Genomic DNA, 18,284 nt, shown 5'->3' on the forward strand with positions numbered 1-18,284 from the left:
TTCCTGTTCCTTATCTAAATATTGTTGTCATAACTTATTCTGTTTTGTGTTGTGAGTTGTGATTAAAATGAGGTGTTTATAGTTATTTCTGATGCTTTCCTTCCCTTTATCTTTAATGTTATAATTATTTGCTAACCTGTTTTGATAGCTACAATTTTCTGATTTTGGCTGTCTGTCTCCTTGCTCAAGGCTTTGTAAACCTTTTCTTTTTTGTTTCAGTTATGAGGGCCTTCTTTTTTTTTTTGTCCTTTTTCTCCCCAAGGCCTCCCCAGTACGTATTATATATTCTAGTTGTAGTTCCTTCTGGCTCTGCTATATGGGATGCTGGCTCAGCATTGTCTGATGACCAGTGTCATGTCTGCACCCAGGATCCAAACCGGCAAAACCCTGGCCACTGAAGTGGAGCTTAACCATTTGGCCACGGGGCCGACCCCAAGGACCATCTTGATCATTTCTTTGGGAGGTCTTGTGGTGATGAACTCCCTTAGCTCTTGTTTTTCTGGGCAAGTTTTTATTTCTCCATCTGAAGGATAGTTTTGCTGGATAGAATATTCTTGGTTGAAAGTTTTTGTCTTTCAGTATTTTGAATATATCATTCCATTCTCTCCTAGCCTGTAAGGTTTCTGCCAAAAGCTTGAGAGGGGTTCCTTTGTATGTTAGCTTTCTTCTGCCTTTCTGCTTTTAGTATTTTTTCTTTGTCCTTCATTTTTGCTAGCTTTACTAATATATGCCTTAGAGAAAGTCTTTTTGTATCGATGTAATTAGGAGTTCTATTGGCTTCATTTACTTGTAATTATACAGTTCCTTCCCTGGGTTTGGGAAGTTTTCAACTAGTGTTTCTTTGAACAAGCTCTCTGCTCCTTTCTCCCTCTCTTCTCCCTCTGGAGTACCTGTAATTCTTATGTTGCGTTTCCTAATTGAGTCAGCTATTTCTTGGAGAATTTCTTCATTTCTTTTTAGTCTTATTTCTCCCTCCTCCTTCCACCTGAAGTGTTTCTGTACTCTAAATTACTAATTCTCTCCTCCATAACATCAAGTCTATTTTTTAAGGATTCTAGATAACTTTTATCTCATTTATTGTGTTCTTCATCTCCTGCATTTCTGTTTGGATTGTTTTTAGTTACAATCTCTCTTGTGAAGAATTCCTTCTGATTAATTTTATTCCTGAGCTCATTGCACGGTGTTTTCTTGTAACTCGTTGAGTTTCTTTATGACAACTATTTTGAATTCTCTGTCATTTAGATTGTAGGTTTCTGTGTCTTCAGGATTGGTTTCTAATTTTCTGTCTGCTCTGGAGTGTTAATGTACTTCATGGTATTTGATGGAGTAGGGGTGCAGGAGTTGTGTTCTCTGAACCTGCTGCGTCTGCGGGAAGTTGGACTGATAGGGCTCTCTGCATTTGCCCACTGGGTGCCGCTGCTTCACACACGCAGGTGCTCTGGTGCTGGCTTGCTGCCCTGGCCTACCAGCTGAGCTGGTACACTGGGGGTGGGAGGTGCTTTGTATCACACACATGATGTTGTATGATCCTGCTCCACACTCACTGCAGCCTGCCCAGGCTATTTGGCTTGGTGGGGGCACCCACATGGTGTGTGAGCACCTCTGTGTGGGGCGTCCCCTCAGATGGCTACCTGTTTCCCCATCTCCTCTCAGAGTTGTGTGCTGGCTGCTGTGTGAGTTCCTGCACCCTAGATCACTGCCAGTTGGGAGGGGAGGAGATCCGCTTACCTCCTTCCACTGCTTCCCAGGGATCCAATCCCCCCACTTTCAGACGTATAGCTGTGTGGATATCTCAAATGTCCTGTTGCGATGTGTCGATGTCCTCTGATGGCTAATGAATGTCCTTTTCGTTGTATCTTAGCAGGGAGAGATTAAGGGAACAGCTCGCTCTGCGGTGATGGCTGACATCACCCTCTGCAGCATTTAGTTTTAAATGTGCAGTACTGTGTCCCAGGGACCCGGTCAAGTTCTGAAAAGAAACAGTTCTGGAATCATACCTTCAGTCATCTGTAGCACCCATCACATTAATACACTGAATTTTGGCCTCTGCCATCCTTGGATGATCAGAAGATGTGGCTTCCACCTCCCAGCCTTAGCTTTGCAAGCATATCAAGAACACCTGTGTCCCTGCTTTTGCTCACGTGCTAGAGGAGCTGAAGTCAGGGCAGTGTCTAGCTTGTTCTAGCAGCCAGATTGGCCGTCTCTCAGTGCCTTTCTCTCTGATTGTGAAGGAAGAACTGGAACAGAAAATACCAGCAGAGGTAGCTGAGGTCAGGGGACTCTGTCAGATGGCTTGCCCACCAATGGCAAAACAGTTCTGATTGACAGGCAGATGGAAAGGAGGTGAGAGATAAAGCAGCGTGGAGCAAAAGATGCCAGTGCTTAAGGGCAGGAGACTGGTCCTGTCGATGATTGGTACAAAGGGATGGGCACATTGGCTTGGTGGTTAGGACTTGAAAACCCACCCTCATTCTGCGTGGTGGTCTGGGGAGAACACTGTGAGGGTAGCAGAAGGACAATGAGTGTTCATCAGTTTGTTGGGGGAGAACCTGCTGCAACCATGAGCTTCCACTTGTGTCTGGAGTAGTGCTGAGTGTAGGAGAGTTCTAGGAGGACTAAGGCAGGCAGGGAAGATAAGGTGCATGTTGTGGCTGATTCCTGACCAGCCTAGGCAGTAGTGCTCCTGTTGCACTTCTACTGAACATGAAAGGCAAGTGGTGGAGTTTATGCCAGAGATGCACAGTCTTAGAGTTGGCACTCTGATTTGCCTCAGTCGAGCTGACTGGTGTGTGCAGACGCACGTCCTACATAGGCTGTTGCACTGGGTGCAGGCAGAGTGCCAGCCAGCTTGCTGTGCCAGTTTCTGAAATACCGTTGGCTTTTTCTGGGCCGCGATTCTGTCTCTTGTTGCTTTCTCCTGTCACTCTGTAGTTGAGCGAGTGCAGGATTTCCACTCTGGAACTTTGAGTGGAACTTTGCTCAGTAAACAAGAATAAAAATGGTGGCTTCTGTGGTGTGGTACACATGTTTTTCTTCATCAGACTTAGAAATTGTTCCACGTTTTCTGTACTGAGTTGTGCTGTACCAGAAGTTGCTGGTAGTACCTGGGTCTTCCAGGACCTGCCATAGCAGAGGTGGTCATTGCACTCAGTCTCATTGAAAAAGCCAGGTTTATGCCTTGGAGGAGGGGTCCACACCAGGCACCCACTCACTTGGTCACTGAGGAAGCACTTTGTTGGCTTCTCATGGTTCTTGTGCTTTAAGCTGCATCTTGAATGGTGCTCTGAAATGTGAGAGGCCCCCCACTCCCCACCCCTACCCCCTTCCAGTCTTCAGCTCTGCTCCTCTGCACTTTGGCGCCTCTTGCTGTTTCCTTAGTAATAGTACTCAACACGATTGCTCAGCTTTTCACAGATGCCAGCAGAAGTCTTTGTTGCTGATTACTCAGCTGTGACCACTTCCGGGGGCAGAGGTGGGAGGGTGGGGGGTGGGGGTGAGTTTGTGGGCAGACTAAAGTAAAGGGCCAGGGCCAGGCTGAATTCTGACTCTGAGTCAGCAGCCCAAGTGAGGAATTTCCTGGTGTGCATCCGTCTGCACAGCATCTCCAGAGGTGCTTGTTCATCATTTGGGAGCCCCATAGTGACGCTAAAGCTCCACACACAGCTTTGGTGTTTGTGGAGCGCTCTTGTGCACCTTATCGAGTGTGGCTTGTCTGCTTTTACACATGAAGGTCTAAGGGCCTGAGAGGTTGCAGCTGTCCAAAGTCACACAGCAAGTAAGCCCACCACAATGGTTTTTGGGGGCATTGAGCTGGGGACTGCTCCCCTGCTGATAGGCCTCTGTCTTACAGCATGGAGGCCTTTTCATAGGTCACCTCCCCATCTCCATGTCCCTCACCTAAAAATAGAATGAGTAAAAGTATAATGCTGTGCAGAATACTGCTGTTCTTATCTAAGTTGCATGCTGCCCATACCTGATAGAAAGGAAATGTTTTTCAGAATCTGGAAATAGTCACTTTGGGGTATTTTCCAAATCTAATTAGATTGAAATACAAAATATCCTTCTATTCCACGTATTCCTAACCCTGGCTGCACGTTTGAATCACCCAAGCAGCTTTAAGAGCCAACAAAACAGGAAAACAGAGCCCAGCCCCATCCCATCCAGTCAAGTCTGACTCTGGGCTGTGGGCACATGGATGAGTTAGGCCAGACAGTGCCATGTGTCAGCTAGAGGGGCGCCTGTCCCATCACTGTGCAGCTGGGCTGAGGCGCCAAGGGCAGCAGCCATGTTAATGACCTAGAGCAATGAAGATTCAGCACAAAAATACTTAGACATCCCTGTGTATTATTTGAGGCTAAGAGATGTCACTGCTGCTTAATAATGCTGCTTCCACAGGTTACATTGTTCACTCCATCCCATTTTTCTGCTTTTAAGGTCAGGTTCTAAGTACTGTGGAGCCATGATCTGTTAAGTGGAGTCCTAATGTGCTTTCCCCTCATTTTAGGGACGGCCGTGTCTTGGGTGTGTTGGAGGTGTCCCGCTCCATTGGGGATGGGCAGTACAAGCGCTGTGGGGTCACTTCTGTGCCAGATATCAGGCGCTGCCAGCTGACCCCCAATGACAGGTAAAATGACCCTACCACAGGCACAGATGTGCACACAGACGGTTGTTTCTCTTCCTGACTTCTTCCAATTTCTATAACGCACCTGGGGTGGGGGTGGGCAGCCATGTCTCAGGCACGGTGCTAGGCCCTGGAGGTGCAGAGAGAAAGACAATTTGCTCTAGTGGGGTCCATAGTCTGGAAGGGGAGCATACATGAATGGGTGGTTCCGATCCAGGGCGTCTTGGGAGTGTGGGGTGCTCTGGGATACTCTGGCAGTGGGGGAAGAGGGGATGTTCTTGCTGGAGATAGGCAGAGGGCTTTCTGGCAGAGGGGACACACACAAAGGCATTAAAGTAGAACAGTGTGAAAGTGGCCAGGCAGACCCCAGTAAAGGGAATGATGGAAGGATGATGGCAGGGTCCTTCAGGGACAGATTGTGAAGGGCCCTGAGTTCATGCTGAGGCCTTTGAATTCTAGCCTGTAATTGGTAGAGAACCGTGGGAGGTTTTTAAGTGGAGCTGAGCTGTGTTCGGACAGAGCCTGCCCATTTACTTGTCCGCCTCCCATTCTAAGCGGCCTGAACAGACCAGGCACCACGCTAGGTGACAGGAAGCCCTCAGCAAGGAATTGTGGAAGCTTGAAGTAAGACGGAGCTGGGAGGCCCTTCAGGAGCTGAGGCCGTGGCCCTGGCTTGAGGGGGAGGGCTGATGCGAGGCAGCAGGGGGAAGGAGGAGAGAGAAGAGCTCAGAGCTCAGAACAGTGGGATTCACAGGACTGAACTGACGAGGGAGGTGAGATGCTCACTGGCCGCACTGGAGTTGGCAGTGCTCTTCCAGGCCCTGCTGCCAGTGCCACCGACAAGGGGCCTTACTGCGGCCCTGCCTGCCCAGCCTGGCCGCCTCTCCATGCCTGCCTGCAGTGGGCCATGTCTGGCCTGCCTTGGGTCGGGGGACATTTTCACCAGCCTCCTCTGGCTTTCTCAGTGTGGCCTTAGGACAGTCTTGTCTGCTCTAACACTGGACCTGGCCCCCTGTTCTATGTGCTGGTGTAGTGTTGCATTTGCATGATCAGTTACGCAGGGTCTGTCACCTCACTGGAAAGGCAGGAACCCGCCTGGACTTGCTGGGTCCCAAGCACAGACCGTGTGCTCAGTAAGTACTTGTTGAATGAATGCCCAGTCATAAAACGAAAATCATGACCTGAGTATTCCACTGAGAAAAGAAAGGTAGTTCCCTTCAGGCTGCGGAGAACGTTCCTCCAGGCTGGGAGAACCAGAGCTGTCCCATGGAACCCATCATGGTTCACGAAGACTTGCCTGGGGAAGTTGGGAGGAGGAGGATTGTGAAGGGAGATAGATAACTCTGTTTGCAGACAGTGAGGGTGGTCGGTGGTCCTCCCTGGGCTCTGGGGCTCACACATACTCTCATGTGGGTAGAGAGTGCTCAAGGGCATGCCATCGAGGGTCGGCTGTCAGCTCTATGTCCTTGGGAAATGGCTTGAGGCAGGTGGTGATAGAAATCTGGTGTGTGTTCACCCGAACACCCGACGTTGTTATTCGGTGGTTTCCTCGAGCTTGTCTGAGAAGTGCAGCACAGCACCCGGTGTCGGGGTTAATCCGTGATTGTTGGTGAACACAAGGGCAGTCCTGATCTTGCTGTGTGCCGTCCCACCTACAAATATGTCTAAGGACTTTTAACCTTTATCTCATAGCACTTGTTGGTTTTAAAAAATTCTCAGCCTTTGAGCAGTTGGACAGTATTTATTTTACCTCCGTTGCCAGCCCATTTTATGAAGTTTGGTAAAACCCACGTATATTTCTTCGCTATATTTAGGTTCATTTTGCTGGCCTGTGATGGCCTCTTCAAGGTCTTTACCCCAGAAGAAGCTGTGAACTTCATCCTGTCCTGCCTTGAGGTAAGGAATCTCCTGGGGAGTGCCAGTTCCAGCTGCACCTTAGGTTTTAGAGAACTGGAGTCCTGAGACCCTGCTCCTCCCGTGTCGCCTGTTGTTGGGGGGCAGCCCCCGCGCACTCTGTCAGTGTCAGCTCTGTCCAGGGACTCGCCAGTCAGTTTGTCCTGCCTGCCCTGATGGAGACTGGGGAGCAGTCCTTCCTTGAGGTGGTGGTGTCTCAGGAGAGTGGCGGGGTGCAGGGTCCCCCTGTTCAGCAGTCACCCTTTCCTGCCTGGCAGGATGAGAAGATCCAGAGCCGGGAAGGGAAGCCTGCCGTCGATGCCCGCTACGAAGCGGCCTGCAACAGGCTGGCCAACAAGGCGGTGCAGCGGGGCTCAGCGGACAACGTCACCGTGATGGTGGTGCGGATAGGGCACTGAGGGTGCCGCGGGCCGGGAGCCTGGCATGGCAGTGACTTCAAAGGTTCATTGTGTGTGTGCACATTCTGTGTGTCTCGTGTACTCCTGTGGGACTCCCATGGTTGTAAATAAAGGTTTCTTTCTTTTTTTTTCTAGTCCTTTGAGTTATCTTGTTACGTTTTGAGCAGCTCTTGACCCTTCACAGGTTAATTGTGTTTGCATTTGAATATGCTCTGGGTCTTTCCTTGTTAAGACCATTGTCAGCATCTAGTAATGACCCACCCTGCAGGCCGCTCCCGGGGCAGTGTTGTGTAGTTTACGGGCACCTTACCCGTGCCCTTTCACTCCCTGTGCCCTTTCACCCTTGCGATGACCTGGTTGGAGAAGTGGCGTTTGACAGCGAGGAGCTCGAGGTGAGGATGAGCTAGACCAGCACCTGGGCTGTGGGAGCGCTGCGGCTTCTTTCAGTATTCTGGATGAAAGTAAGTCGACAGAACGTTCCGCAGCACCATCGTGGGCTGCCAGGAGTGCCAGCATGGAGGGAAAGGCGGGTCAGCCTGCCCAGGGGCCCTGTGTGCACGAGGTTATTGCTCTGCAGAGCAGCGTGCCCCTGCCAGGCTCTCCGAGAACAATGCTCGTCTCTGATTCCACTGATAAAGATGCAATCTGGCCGAAGGACTCTGGAGTGCTAGGTCTCGAATCTGGACCCCCTGGGTGTGAAATGTGCGCTTCCAGGGTGTGAGCAGTCAAGCTGCTCTTCAGCACCACTTCTCAGACCCAGCTTCGAGTCTTGGGAGCGTGCCTGCGCTCACGTGGCTCTGTGTTGGGCTGAGGTTGGTCTTTGCATACCACTTCAGAGGGGACCCTTTCGATAGAGATGTTAAAAAAGGCATGATCGGCCTACTCAGAAAAACAAACTTTAAAATGCTTTCCAGGCCCTTCTTTATAGTGAAACAGGCCATCAGTATTGCTGGGACTGCTTTCTAGTAAAGCAGCTCTTAGTCTGTTTTTGTAAATGCTAGCCTCAGGATGATGTAAGATTCTAAAAATTTGCCTTTGAAGCAGCTGTTTTGTAATGCTCCCTGGCCCCCGCCCAGCATGCGCACATGGGCTTATCGGCCCGTCAGCTCGTCAGCTCGGTCAGCGGAACTGGGGCCCCTGCTCCAAGTTCCTTGGGAGTGTTCAGAGCACACCCTGCCCGTGTTAGAGCCAGGTTCCAATTCTGCTGAGGACTGTGACATCAGACAGGGTGGCACCATTGAAGAAAAGAGTCTCAGCATCTCAGAATTGGGAAATCGAACAATTTATTCAATAAGCATCTTCCTATAGCAGACCAGGTGTCAGCCTGTGACTCACGTGTCCCTGCTTCCCAGAGGGCCACTGCTGCAGAGCTAGAGAGGTTTGGCACCGCGGCTTCCCTGGCAAGGCCTTCCCCCCCCACCTTCCTGGGGTCCTGGGGCCCCCACAGGCTGGAGGCCATCCTTCCACCTCACCCCCCACAGTGCACGCCCCACCATCCCAGCGAGCCTGGTCTAAATGAAGACGACGCTGTGTTTTAAGGTCTGCCCTTTGTTTTTATTGCAACTTTGTATAATCACATAACACAATTCTTACGTACTTGCACCACTTCATAAAGTCAGTTATATATAAATATATTCTACCTGGCAATATTATACAATAAATACTTCATTAAATTGCTGTGTAACACACTTGAGAAAATGAAAGAGATCTGTGGCTTTTTCAAGGGTAAAAGAGAACTTCTCTAAAATATCTGTGCCCACTGGATGCAAAGTGAAATCCAGAAAAGGGTGTGGTCACGTCACCCCTTATCAAAGCGCGAGGGGAGGCAGGACAGGCCGGCCGGCGCTTCCTGGTAGGGCGGGTGCGAGTCCTACTGAGAACCGTGCCAGGCCTGCCAGAGGGCACAGACGGGTCGGCGTGTACCGTGCTTGAGGAGGGAGGTCTTTGAGTCTGGGGATCAGTCACCTGCGCACCCTGAGGCCAGCTAGGTTAAGGTGACTGGCCAGTGCCCTCTTCCCTCCCAGGCCTGAACACACCCTTGCTAGAGCAGTTTGGCCCCCAGGACAACCTGTGGTTCCAGGTCCCGGTAGCCCGTTGTATGTAGGGACGGGTTGGGGTAACTTCCTCAGCAGGCAGTGGGGGCCCCTGCACCTTGGAAGAAACATGCTGCAGGGCAACACCCATGTCTCCTCACAGGAACACGTCCCCCTCCCCCACCCGGGTCCCATCACTGCTACTGCAGCATGGCGGACTTGGGACCCAGCCTTCCCAGGACCAGCTCGTTCTCGGCACTGTCTCCTCCACCCGTCCGAGCTCGGGGCCCCGTTTCCACCCAATTAGGGAAGATGCTTTGAATAACCCCCGAGCTGGTTGGACCAAGCTAGGCCATAGGTGGGCAGTGGGAGCTGTCAGCTCCTGGGAAGCCTCTGCTGTGTCTGTTCAGATGGGTGGGCAGGGCCTGGCCGTCTCTAATCTGCAAAGATGTTCTAGATCTTTCATCTGGTGGGTGGATCCCAGCACTGAGACCTCAACGGGGATGGGAAAAGGGAAGGATTTCCTGAGGAGGGGAAGAGCATAGCTCCTGTTTGGAAAGGCCATCTGCGAGGTGAACTTGCAGGTCATCTTGCACACCTTAGAAGTGACCACAGCTCCTCAAAGGCAGGCCCAGACTCTCACTGTCCCTTCATAAGCCCTTTCCAGCGTCCCTCTGGTTTCCAAGGTTGCTCTGCCAAGGAGCTACAATGAGAGTCTTGAGTCCTGTGGTCACTGCAGGCCAAGCAGCACCCTGAGGTCCCTGGGCAGGCCAGAGACACTGTTGGGGGAAGAACAGGTGCGGACCAGAGGGCCCCAGGTGGAGAGGGGAGCTGTGGGAAGGCTGTTGCTCATGGCGGCCTTGCCATGCAGCTCGCTTTCCCTGGGAGGCCCTCCCCCTGCACACAGGGCACCTGGGCAGGCTGACCAGCCTTTCCCTCCAGGCTGGCACTCCAGACAGCCCAAGAGAATGCTAAGAAAGATGGAAAAGGTAGGGCTCTGCCACAGCAAGGCAGTTGATGCTTTCTGGGCAAGGTGCCCAACCGGCCAGGAGGGGCCCGGTGTGCAGCCAGGGACAAAAGCAAGTGCTCCTGGGCACACTGAACCTCACTGGAAACATTTCCAGAATAACAGCCCAATGGGGCTTTTCCCATTTTTGAATGACAGCATCCTGAAGTCATCCGGGTTCCAGGACTGCCAGTTTCCATGTCACCTCCTGGGGCTGGCTGTTGTGGCCATCTCTGGGCTGAACTGCGGTGGCCAGTGGGGGCAGTTGCAGGGGACTTCCTCCTGTGTGTGGCCTCTGCCACTCCGACACTGCCCAGAGATCATTTGGACCCTAGCCCTGTTTGCCCAGCAAGAGCAAGGGCCTGGGGTGGCCGCTCACACGCCGAGGAGGATAGCGCTGAAGTGGGAGCCGCTGCGCACCGTGAGGGAGGAGCCGCTGGCGTTGTCCAGGAATACGGAGGTGTACTGGCCCGTCTACAGGGAGGGGCGCCCACCAGGAGTCAGCCTGGGGACTGCCAGCCTGCAGGGGCACCCCCACTCCACCTGCCCAAGGACGTGGAGCCAGGGCTTGGCTGGCCTTGCCCTCAAACCCAGTGCCTCTGACCCCTACTCTAGTGCTTTCTCTGCAGCTCCGTGGGCCCCCCCTGTGGCCAGGGGCTCACTGTGGTTCACGTGCTTGGGAGCGAGCCCATGCTCAGGGCCGGAGAGTTCAAGAGTCAAACAGGCTTCTCTGCTGCATGCTGAGTTGGTGAGAGCCCCACAGTGGGGTGTGAGGGTGGTCCTGCCCCATAGACCTGGCCAGCGACCCATTTAGCAGAGCCTCGTGGGACTGGTACTCTGGGCTGGCTGCTCCAAATGTCCGTGCACCAGCAGGGTCACAGCCCCAGGGAACTTCCAGAAATGCAGAATCTGGGGACCCACACAACCTTCTGTATCTTTGGGGGAAGGTGACCTGGACATGGCCTGGCTCTGCTTGGATGCGACCCCAAACCTCTCCCAGGCCTGGAGTCTGAGGGCACTGCTGCCAGAGCTCCTGAGCACCCACCAGCACCCCTCCCTGCCCTGTCACCCAAAGGCCACGCCCAGGCGGTGCTCCCCATGCCTGAGCCTGCCCCACGCACCTGCAGATAGAGCACGCCATTTACCGAGATGGTGAAGAGCTCGCTGCTGCTCTCCAGGCCCACCACAGCCTCCAGGGAGCTGTAGCCAAAGCAGAAAGAGGGTCAGCCCCCGCCCCCCCGCCCCAGATCCCTCCACCTTTACACACAATGTGCTCATAGTCACCCAGCAACCAACACCGGGCCTGCGAAAGTGCCGGTGGAACAGCTGTCTCGGCTGGGTCTTCTGGGGGAGGTGGTATCTGAACCGGCTCCCCAAGGGGAGTAAGGACAGTCTCCACAGGGCCAAGGTGAGCTGTGAGGGCCGGCCCGGCAGGCTGGCCGCGCCCAGGGGCAGCAGGTCCTAGCTTTGCTGGAAACGACGCGAGCGGAGGTGGTGGGATGGCGGCAGTGACGCTAATAAGCAGTTCCGCCAATCGGTGGAGGACTTGCAAATCAGAACACGAGGTTTTGAATTTCATTCATTCATGCCTTATAGGACTTATCAGGGAGCGTCTGCTCTGTGCCTGGGCTCTGTTCTGGGGGCTGGGGCTACCGAGGGAGCCGCCCCTGCCCGCGCGGACCAACTTGCAACGGGGAAGATGAACAGGGTCATGTGCGGGAAGGAAGTCCACAGGAGGGGCCAGAGTGACTGGGGAGGGCCCTGCAGAGTGGTCACGAAAGGCCTCTCTGAGGAGGTGACGAGATGGAGTCAGTCCCCTGGGGCGGGAGGTCGGGGGGCGAGGCGGGCGAGGGCCAGGCTCCCAGGTCCTGGGAAGGGTGTCGGGGAGTGTGCACAGGGGGCCGGGACGCGGGGTGGGTGCTGGAGGGAGGAGGCGGCTCTGGTGCCTGTTTCGGAAGCCCGGAGCTGCCTGCCTCCGCGGCGGCGCGGCCTCGGGCTGAGTCTCCTCTATCCACGCTCCCCTGCGCCCACTCACGCGTTCCGCTGGCACCGGGACTGGATGCAGATGAGCAGGCGCAGGCGGTCCCGGGGGCGCGGCGGCCCCCGCCTCGGCTGCTCCCCGAGCGCTGCGGGGAGGGGGGTGGTCATGGGGCGGCGGAGGCCGGGGCGGCGCGGGCGATCCCCCCTCCCGGGCCCCGGGCCTCACCCACGTGCAGCGTGGCGGCGAGCGCGTAGAAGCCGGCGACGGGCGCCGTGTACTGGCCGCTGGTCAGGTTCAGGCCGGGGCCGCGGCGGAAGGCGCCCTCGGCGTCGGGCTGCGGGGCGCACGGACGGTCACGGGCCCGCCGCATCCTTGCTCCCCCCCGCCCCGCCCCGGCCGGCCGGGCCTCACCAGGTAGTAGACGCCGAGCTCGTGCAGCGCGCGCCGCTCCACCGACGCGTCCCGGCGCAGGCGGCAGTGGAAGGCGGCCTCGACGCGCGGCACCCGCGGGCCCGGGGCTAGGGGCGCGGCCAGCAGCGCCAGCACGTCCGCGGCCCCCGCCGCCGCCTCCTCGTTCCCGCTGGTGGCGGCCGGGACCGCGGTGGGGCCGCGCGTGCAGGGTTCGGCCTCCGCGCGCTCGCGCTGCCGCACCGCGCCTGGCACAGAGTGAGCGGTGGCCGCGCGCCGGGACCACCCGCCCGCGCGTGGGTGTCCCGGACCCATTCTCCACACCCTGGCACTTCCAGAACGCTGGGGGGGGGGGGGGGGAGGCCTCACCGATGGCCCCTGAACGCACTCCGGAATCCACGGGAGACCCCGTCTTGGCCTGCGGGGCCTGCAGAAACTGCTTCCTGGCCCTGTGGCCGCTCCTGTTTCTTTTCACGCTTTGGCTACCGGGAAGCTCGGGGCAGACACACTCAGCGCTCTCTATCCTACGCACACTTCCCCCTTCACGCTGCTGCTTTTTCTCTGGTTACATTTTTTATTGTATCAGCGAATGCCAGCGTATAAGCCAGGCTTGATCATTTTTGGAAGGAGCTGGGTGTAAATAAATTATTGCAGCTACACGGGAAATAACATGGAGGTTCTCCCTCTGCTGAAGCTGGTGTATTTCAATGAACAGTAAGTTGTCGGGAAGGGGGACAAGCTCTCTCAATAGCTCTTCCTAATAAAATCAACTCTAGTAAAGAACGTGAGCCACCGCTTAGCAGCTGGCCACAGTGCAGGCTGCCCCCTGAGTGTGACAGCTTAGCTCCACTCCACTCTCTCCCTGTGCACCCTCCAGCTCTGCTGCCCCAGCCGGGGCCGGACAGTGACTGGGGGGTGCCAGGCTGGACTCCACCCTGTGCTGCCCCCATACACTATCGTCCGTGCCCCACTGGGGACAGGTGCCCTCCCATGGGGCTCTCTGCCCAGCAGCTGAGATCTGTCAGGGGAGGAGGTGGGGGCAGGGGTGATGGAGGGGAGGAAGTTGGCGTCTGCAGTCAGGGGGCCTGTGTACCTAGGGGAGCCTCAGATCTCCCCCGTGTCACCATGAGGGTCAGAGAAGCACTTTGCAAGCTTAAGGCCCTGACTTCCCCCTGACACTCTCCACTTTCGGGGTGTAGGTTCCGGGCTGCTGGCCTTCGCTGGGCTCACCTGATGTCCAGGTGGGGCATGGGTGCTGGTCCCCGAGCAGCTACTGAACATGGAGTGGCCAAGCCCACCTTCCTCTGTGGAGCCCCCTCCTGGCCACACTCCAACCCCCAGCTGCTGACCCTCAGCCCACCCAGGCCAGCTGGGCGGCCCCTGAGCCTGGCACAGAACAGGGGCCCCCCTGGGTGCTGGCCCATGTGCTGAGGTCTAGCTATCTCGGCTCCTCCAGGATGCCTCCCCTGGCCCCACTCGCACCAGGTGGGGGCTGTGCCCGCGTAGGTGTCCCCCTACCTTTCAGCAGCCGCTGGAACTCCTTCAGCAGTACTTCTGGTGGGATGACGGGGCCTGGGGGGCCCTGGGGGCCGGGGGGACCAGGGGGCCCTGGCAGGCCGAGCTGAAAGGGAACCTCAGCAGTGAGGACATCTGAACTGGCAGGCTGGGAGCTGCCACAAAGAGGCAGGCAGGAGGGGCCCCCGCAGTGACCTCCAAGGTGGAGGTCAGCCTCAGACTCCCCGAGAAGGCAGTGAGGGTCCGCGCTTTGAAAGCTGCCAGGCCTTGAGTGTGAGGACTGGATTGTGCTGGAGGCAGGGGCTGGTGGCTGGCCAGGGGTGGGGTGGGGTGGCCCCCAGGGCTGGGCTGAGGGAGGGCAGGGTAGCCAGTGGGGAGGCAGAGGGGGAAAGGAGGGAAAGGAGGTGGGAAGGACACTCCAGGCCACTTTCTCGTCTCAGGGTCTGTTACTGCACCAGTCGGCCAAACATCAGTGAGTCCCCACTGTGCCTGGCCCAGCAGCAGGGCCTGGGACTTCAAGGAGCCCACCCTGGGCAGGGCTGGGACCCAACACGGGAGCAAGGAAGTCCCTGCAGGGAGGAGCATGGCAAACCCCCCAGTTCAGTTTGGGGCAGGGCCAGGTGGCTCAGAGGGGCAAGGGTGATGGGCCAGGCCAGGCCGTGGGGACAGCCCAGCCGCCCACCTGCCTCAGGCTCAGAACCTGGCACTGCATCGTTGGGGCAGATCTGGGGCAGCGTGAGGTTGGTCCTCTGGGTGGATGGAGAAACCTAAACCCAGCATGGGCAGTACACTTCTGCCCCAGAGCTCCCCACCCCAGGGGACATGGCCCTCTTTGGGGCTCAAGGCAAGAGTCAGACGTCGGAACCAGGCGCCAGGTCCGAGGCTGAATGAGAAGGGGAACCAGCACTGCCAGGATCCCCGTGCCCCCCACCCACTGGGAACCAGACTGTGTGTCACTCCCACCCGCCTGCAGGCCCCTCCAGCTTGGTCCCTGACTGCCCTCCCAGGCTAGCCCAGGCCTCCCTCACCAGGTGCAGAGGGAAGAGGAAGGGGGTAGCCCATCAGGCTGCCTGGCATTCAAGGGGTGCAGGGTAAGTGGTCAGATCAGGCCCCAAACTCAGGGTCACCTGGGCCCCAGCTTGGCACGTTCTGTGCTCTCTGGCCCCAGGCCGAGGGGTAGGGGCTGTGTTTGTTGGAAACGCTCAGGGTGTGCAGTGGGGGCTGGCGAGGGGTGCAGGGGGTGATGGCGGTGGGCTAGGGGTTCACGGAAGACCCCCCTCCCACCCCTCCCCTGGGACACACACACACACACACACACACACACACACACACACTGGCTGCCGCTTTCCTGCTCACCTTCAGCTTCTTGGCCTTGCCTCTGCTCACACTCTTGCTGTTGACACCCTTGTCACTCTGCCTGACGAAGAGCATCCAGGCATCATGGGGGTCGATGCTGCGCGCTCGCTCGGTGCTGGGCTCCTGGAATACAGGTGGCCCTCAGGCTGGTTCGCCTCCCTTAGTTGACACCCACCAAACACACAGCATGTGACCATGTAGAACTGGCCTTCAGCACCCTCGGGCCCCGTCCTTGTCAACAGTGGTGCCCTCAAAGACAGCACAGCCCCTGGCCCCCGACCCCTTCCTCTTAGCACATGGAGGATGATCCCTGGGGAACAGGAGAAGAGGACCCCAGACGTGGGTGGAGGAAGATGGGTTGCAGAGCTCCATAGCGGGCGGGAAGCCTGGCACTGCTGGGCCACCAGGCCTCTCCCAGCCTCCTCCGTAGGAGCTGCAGTGATCACAGCTTCCTGGGAGAGTCACCAGGGGGATGGGACCACTGGCACCCCCAGGTGCTCAGGAGGTAACTGTGAATATGGGGACCCCAGCTACCAGTGGGCCCCCTTGTCCAACCCCTACGGTCCGAAGTTCCAGGGAGGCCAACATCAGCCCTCAGGGCTGCCTGGCTTAAAGTCCAGGGTGGTTAGGGGGACTGAGTGGGCCAGCACTGAGATGTCAAGGCCCCTGCATGGAGCGTGAGCCACTCATCTTCCTCAGGCCTTCCAAGATGCTCGACCCTTGCAAGGACAGTGACTCTTCCAGAAGTATCCATTCCCCGGCATGCTGCATTCTGACCAGTCCTGACAATGAGGAAAGTTCCAGGAGGGTCCTTCCAGGGAGAGGCCTTCAGCCCTTTGGGCAGAGGGCCTGGGACAGTCTGGGCTCCAGGCAAGGATGCCAGCTGGCAAGGAAACTGGCTCAAGAGTCCTTAGATGAGGTCATGGGCGCCAAGTCTGGTGGCTGATGGGGGGACCCTGGGGTTCTGGTGCTGGCTAGGCTGTCATCAGAGACAGACCCAGTGGTCTCTGGGCCACTCTGCAGACACCCGGGGCCTTCCTTTGGGAGTCAGTGTGCTGTGGGGGGCAGATGGGGACTTCTTGGTCAGAGGAACCTGAGGTGGACAGAGAAGGGCCTCAGAGTGCCCGGGGCTTCCCCATGCCTAGCTGGGTGGTGGGCCCCGCGAGGTGCTGCCCCGCCAGCTGCTCTCCACGGACACCTGTGACCCCACCTCACAGGCTCATGCCGCCCTTGGTGGAAACCCACGTCAGGACTCCACACGGGCCGGGTGGGCATGCCGAGCTGGCTGCCCCCTCAGCTGGACCAGCAGCCTCTGGATGCACTCAGACCCCAGTTTGGTCTGGGGGAGCAGAAACAAGAGGAACCACATGGTCTGGAGCCCATGGAAACGGGCCTGTGGCAGTGTGGGTGGGTGGCAGGCAGCCACCCTGGCTCACGGAGGTCTCCAGCCTCGAGGGAGTCTCAGAAAGGAGCCAGAGCCTCTGGTGCCACCTTGAACCCCAAAGAGGGTCCACAGCCAGAACCCCGCCTGGAGGCTCCTGCTTCCTGGAGACTGTACTGGACATCTGACAGCCGTACCTGCCCCCCAGGGATGGTGGCCCACTGTTTGGGGGGAGTTTGCCTTCAGTCCATGGGAAGTGGCTGAGGGTGGTGGGGACAGAGGGCTTTGGGGAGGCTCCTCCCAGGGAGCCCGCAGGGCTGGCTGCCACCTCTGCCCACCTTATGAAGGCGTCCTTGGCCATCCTGGTTCCAAGTGAGATGCTGAGAGCAGAGGCCGGGTCCTGAGGCCCCAGCGACCCTCTGCCCTTGGGCATCTTCAGAGTAAAAGAAACCCAACCACCCACCCAGTCTGAAAGGCCCCGCCCACACTGAGGACTCCGGAGCCCCGCAGTCCCCAGCCCCCCCAACCTTACCACCCTCTGCACCATCCTGGGAAGGAAGGAGCCGGGCAGAGCTAAAGATCGCCCCTCCACACCTGAAGTCACACGGCCTTGAGGGGTCCTGCATCGCCCCTCCACTTCCTTCCCCCAGACCGGCAAGGAGGCATTTTTTTGTTTTTCAGAGGGATTTGCCCCAAGTAGATTGGGGGGGAGAGGTCAGTAATTTGCTCACACTTTTACAAATACCTCCTTCCCAATTTCACGAGAATCAAGTTATTTACATTTTACATATTCCCCAACTTCCTTCTGTCCCCAAAAAAAAGGCATTTTCCCCTGGCCCGGTAGAATTTTGCTTCGATGCCAAAGAAAACCACCAAAAGCCAAGGTCAAGGCTGGCCTTTACAGCGCCCGGCGGTGCAGGCGGCGGCGTGCAGACCTCCCGGGTGTCCCTGGAGCCCCGAGAGCAAAGCGGTTTTAGCCCCACTTTAGAAAGGACGCCAAGTCAGCGTAGGTCCCTGTCCGCGGCGCCGCGCTTGCCGCGCGCCCGGTGCGCCCTGGGCCTCGGGGACGGGCTGGCTCCGGCGGGAGCAGAGCCCGGGGGTCCCCGGGGCGCGGTCAGGCGGGCGCGGCGTCTTACCGGCGGGCGGGCGGCCGGCCCCGCGCGGCTCTCCCCGGGGCCCGCGGGCAGCTCGTTCCCGGGCGGCGGCTCCTCGCGGGCGCGGCTCCCCGCGGGCGCGCCGGGCTCCGGGGAGCCGAGGCCAGCGGCGGTGGCGGCCAGTAGGCCCGCGTAGACGAGCAGCAGGCGGGCTCCGGCGGGGCGGCGGGCGGGGGCCATGCGGGCGGCGGGTCCCTCTGGGCTGCGAGCGCGGCGTCTCGGAACCGCGCTGGGGCTCCGCGCTTATAACGCGCTCGAATCCCCCGCCGCGCCCGGCGCCCCCTCCCGGCTCCGGCGCGCGCTGCAGCGCGGGGCTCTGGGAAGGGCAGGGGCGCTGCGGCGGGGGGTGCGGAGAAGGGCAGGGGGCGCTGCGGCAGTGGCGGGGGTGGTGCCAGGGAGGGCGGGGGGGCGCTGCAGCGAGGGGTTGAGGTGCGGGGCACAGGGTAGGGAAGGGGGTGCGAGGAGGGGACTACCGGGGAGGCAGGGGGCGCGGGGAGCACTCGCTCGCGGTGGCGGG

General features: G+C 57.8%; 2 protein-coding genes across 11 annotated transcripts in view; one reads left to right on the forward strand and one right to left on the reverse strand.

The window, feature by feature from the left end:
• The window catches only part of ILKAP (ILK associated serine/threonine phosphatase), a 32,509-nt gene extending 25,447 nt beyond the window's left edge, over nt 1-7,062 (forward strand). For all 5 annotated transcript variants that reach the window (XM_070489266.1, XM_014842833.2, XM_070489267.1 and 2 more), the window contains 3 exons: nt 4,505-4,624; nt 6,436-6,517; nt 6,793-7,062. In XM_070489266.1, coding sequence (XP_070345367.1) covers nt 4,505-4,624; nt 6,436-6,517; nt 6,793-6,933 — 343 coding nt within the window. In that variant the 3' untranslated portion in view covers nt 6,934-7,062. The remainder of the gene's footprint in view (nt 1-4,504; nt 4,625-6,435; nt 6,518-6,792) is intronic.
• A 1,403-nt stretch (nt 7,063-8,465) lies between these two features.
• ERFE (erythroferrone) lies at nt 8,466-18,052 on the reverse strand. 6 transcript variants are annotated; one of them, XM_070489262.1, is made up of 8 exons: nt 17,750-18,037; nt 15,233-15,355; nt 13,880-13,982; nt 12,365-12,703; nt 12,183-12,287; nt 12,008-12,098; nt 11,094-11,172; nt 8,466-10,446 (listed from the first exon to the last, which is right to left on the reverse strand). In XM_070489262.1, exons 1-8 carry the CDS (start codon nt 17,945-17,947, stop codon nt 10,348-10,350), a joined length of 1,137 nt encoding a protein of 378 aa, XP_070345363.1. In that variant the 5' UTR covers nt 17,948-18,037; the 3' UTR covers nt 8,466-10,347. The 6 variants fall into 6 exon arrangements, with proteins under 6 accessions (XP_070345363.1, XP_070345366.1, XP_070345362.1 ...); XM_070489265.1 differs by having other exon boundaries at nt 12,365-12,609; nt 17,750-18,035; XM_070489261.1 differs by having other exon boundaries at nt 12,179-12,287; nt 17,750-18,029.
• Between the last annotated feature and the right edge of the window lie 232 nt (nt 18,053-18,284).

The sequence above is a fragment of the Equus asinus genome, chromosome 19 (genome assembly GCF_041296235.1).
Source record: "Equus asinus isolate D_3611 breed Donkey chromosome 19, EquAss-T2T_v2, whole genome shotgun sequence".
In the NCBI taxonomy this organism is placed as follows: Eukaryota; Metazoa; Chordata; class Mammalia; order Perissodactyla; family Equidae; genus Equus; species Equus asinus.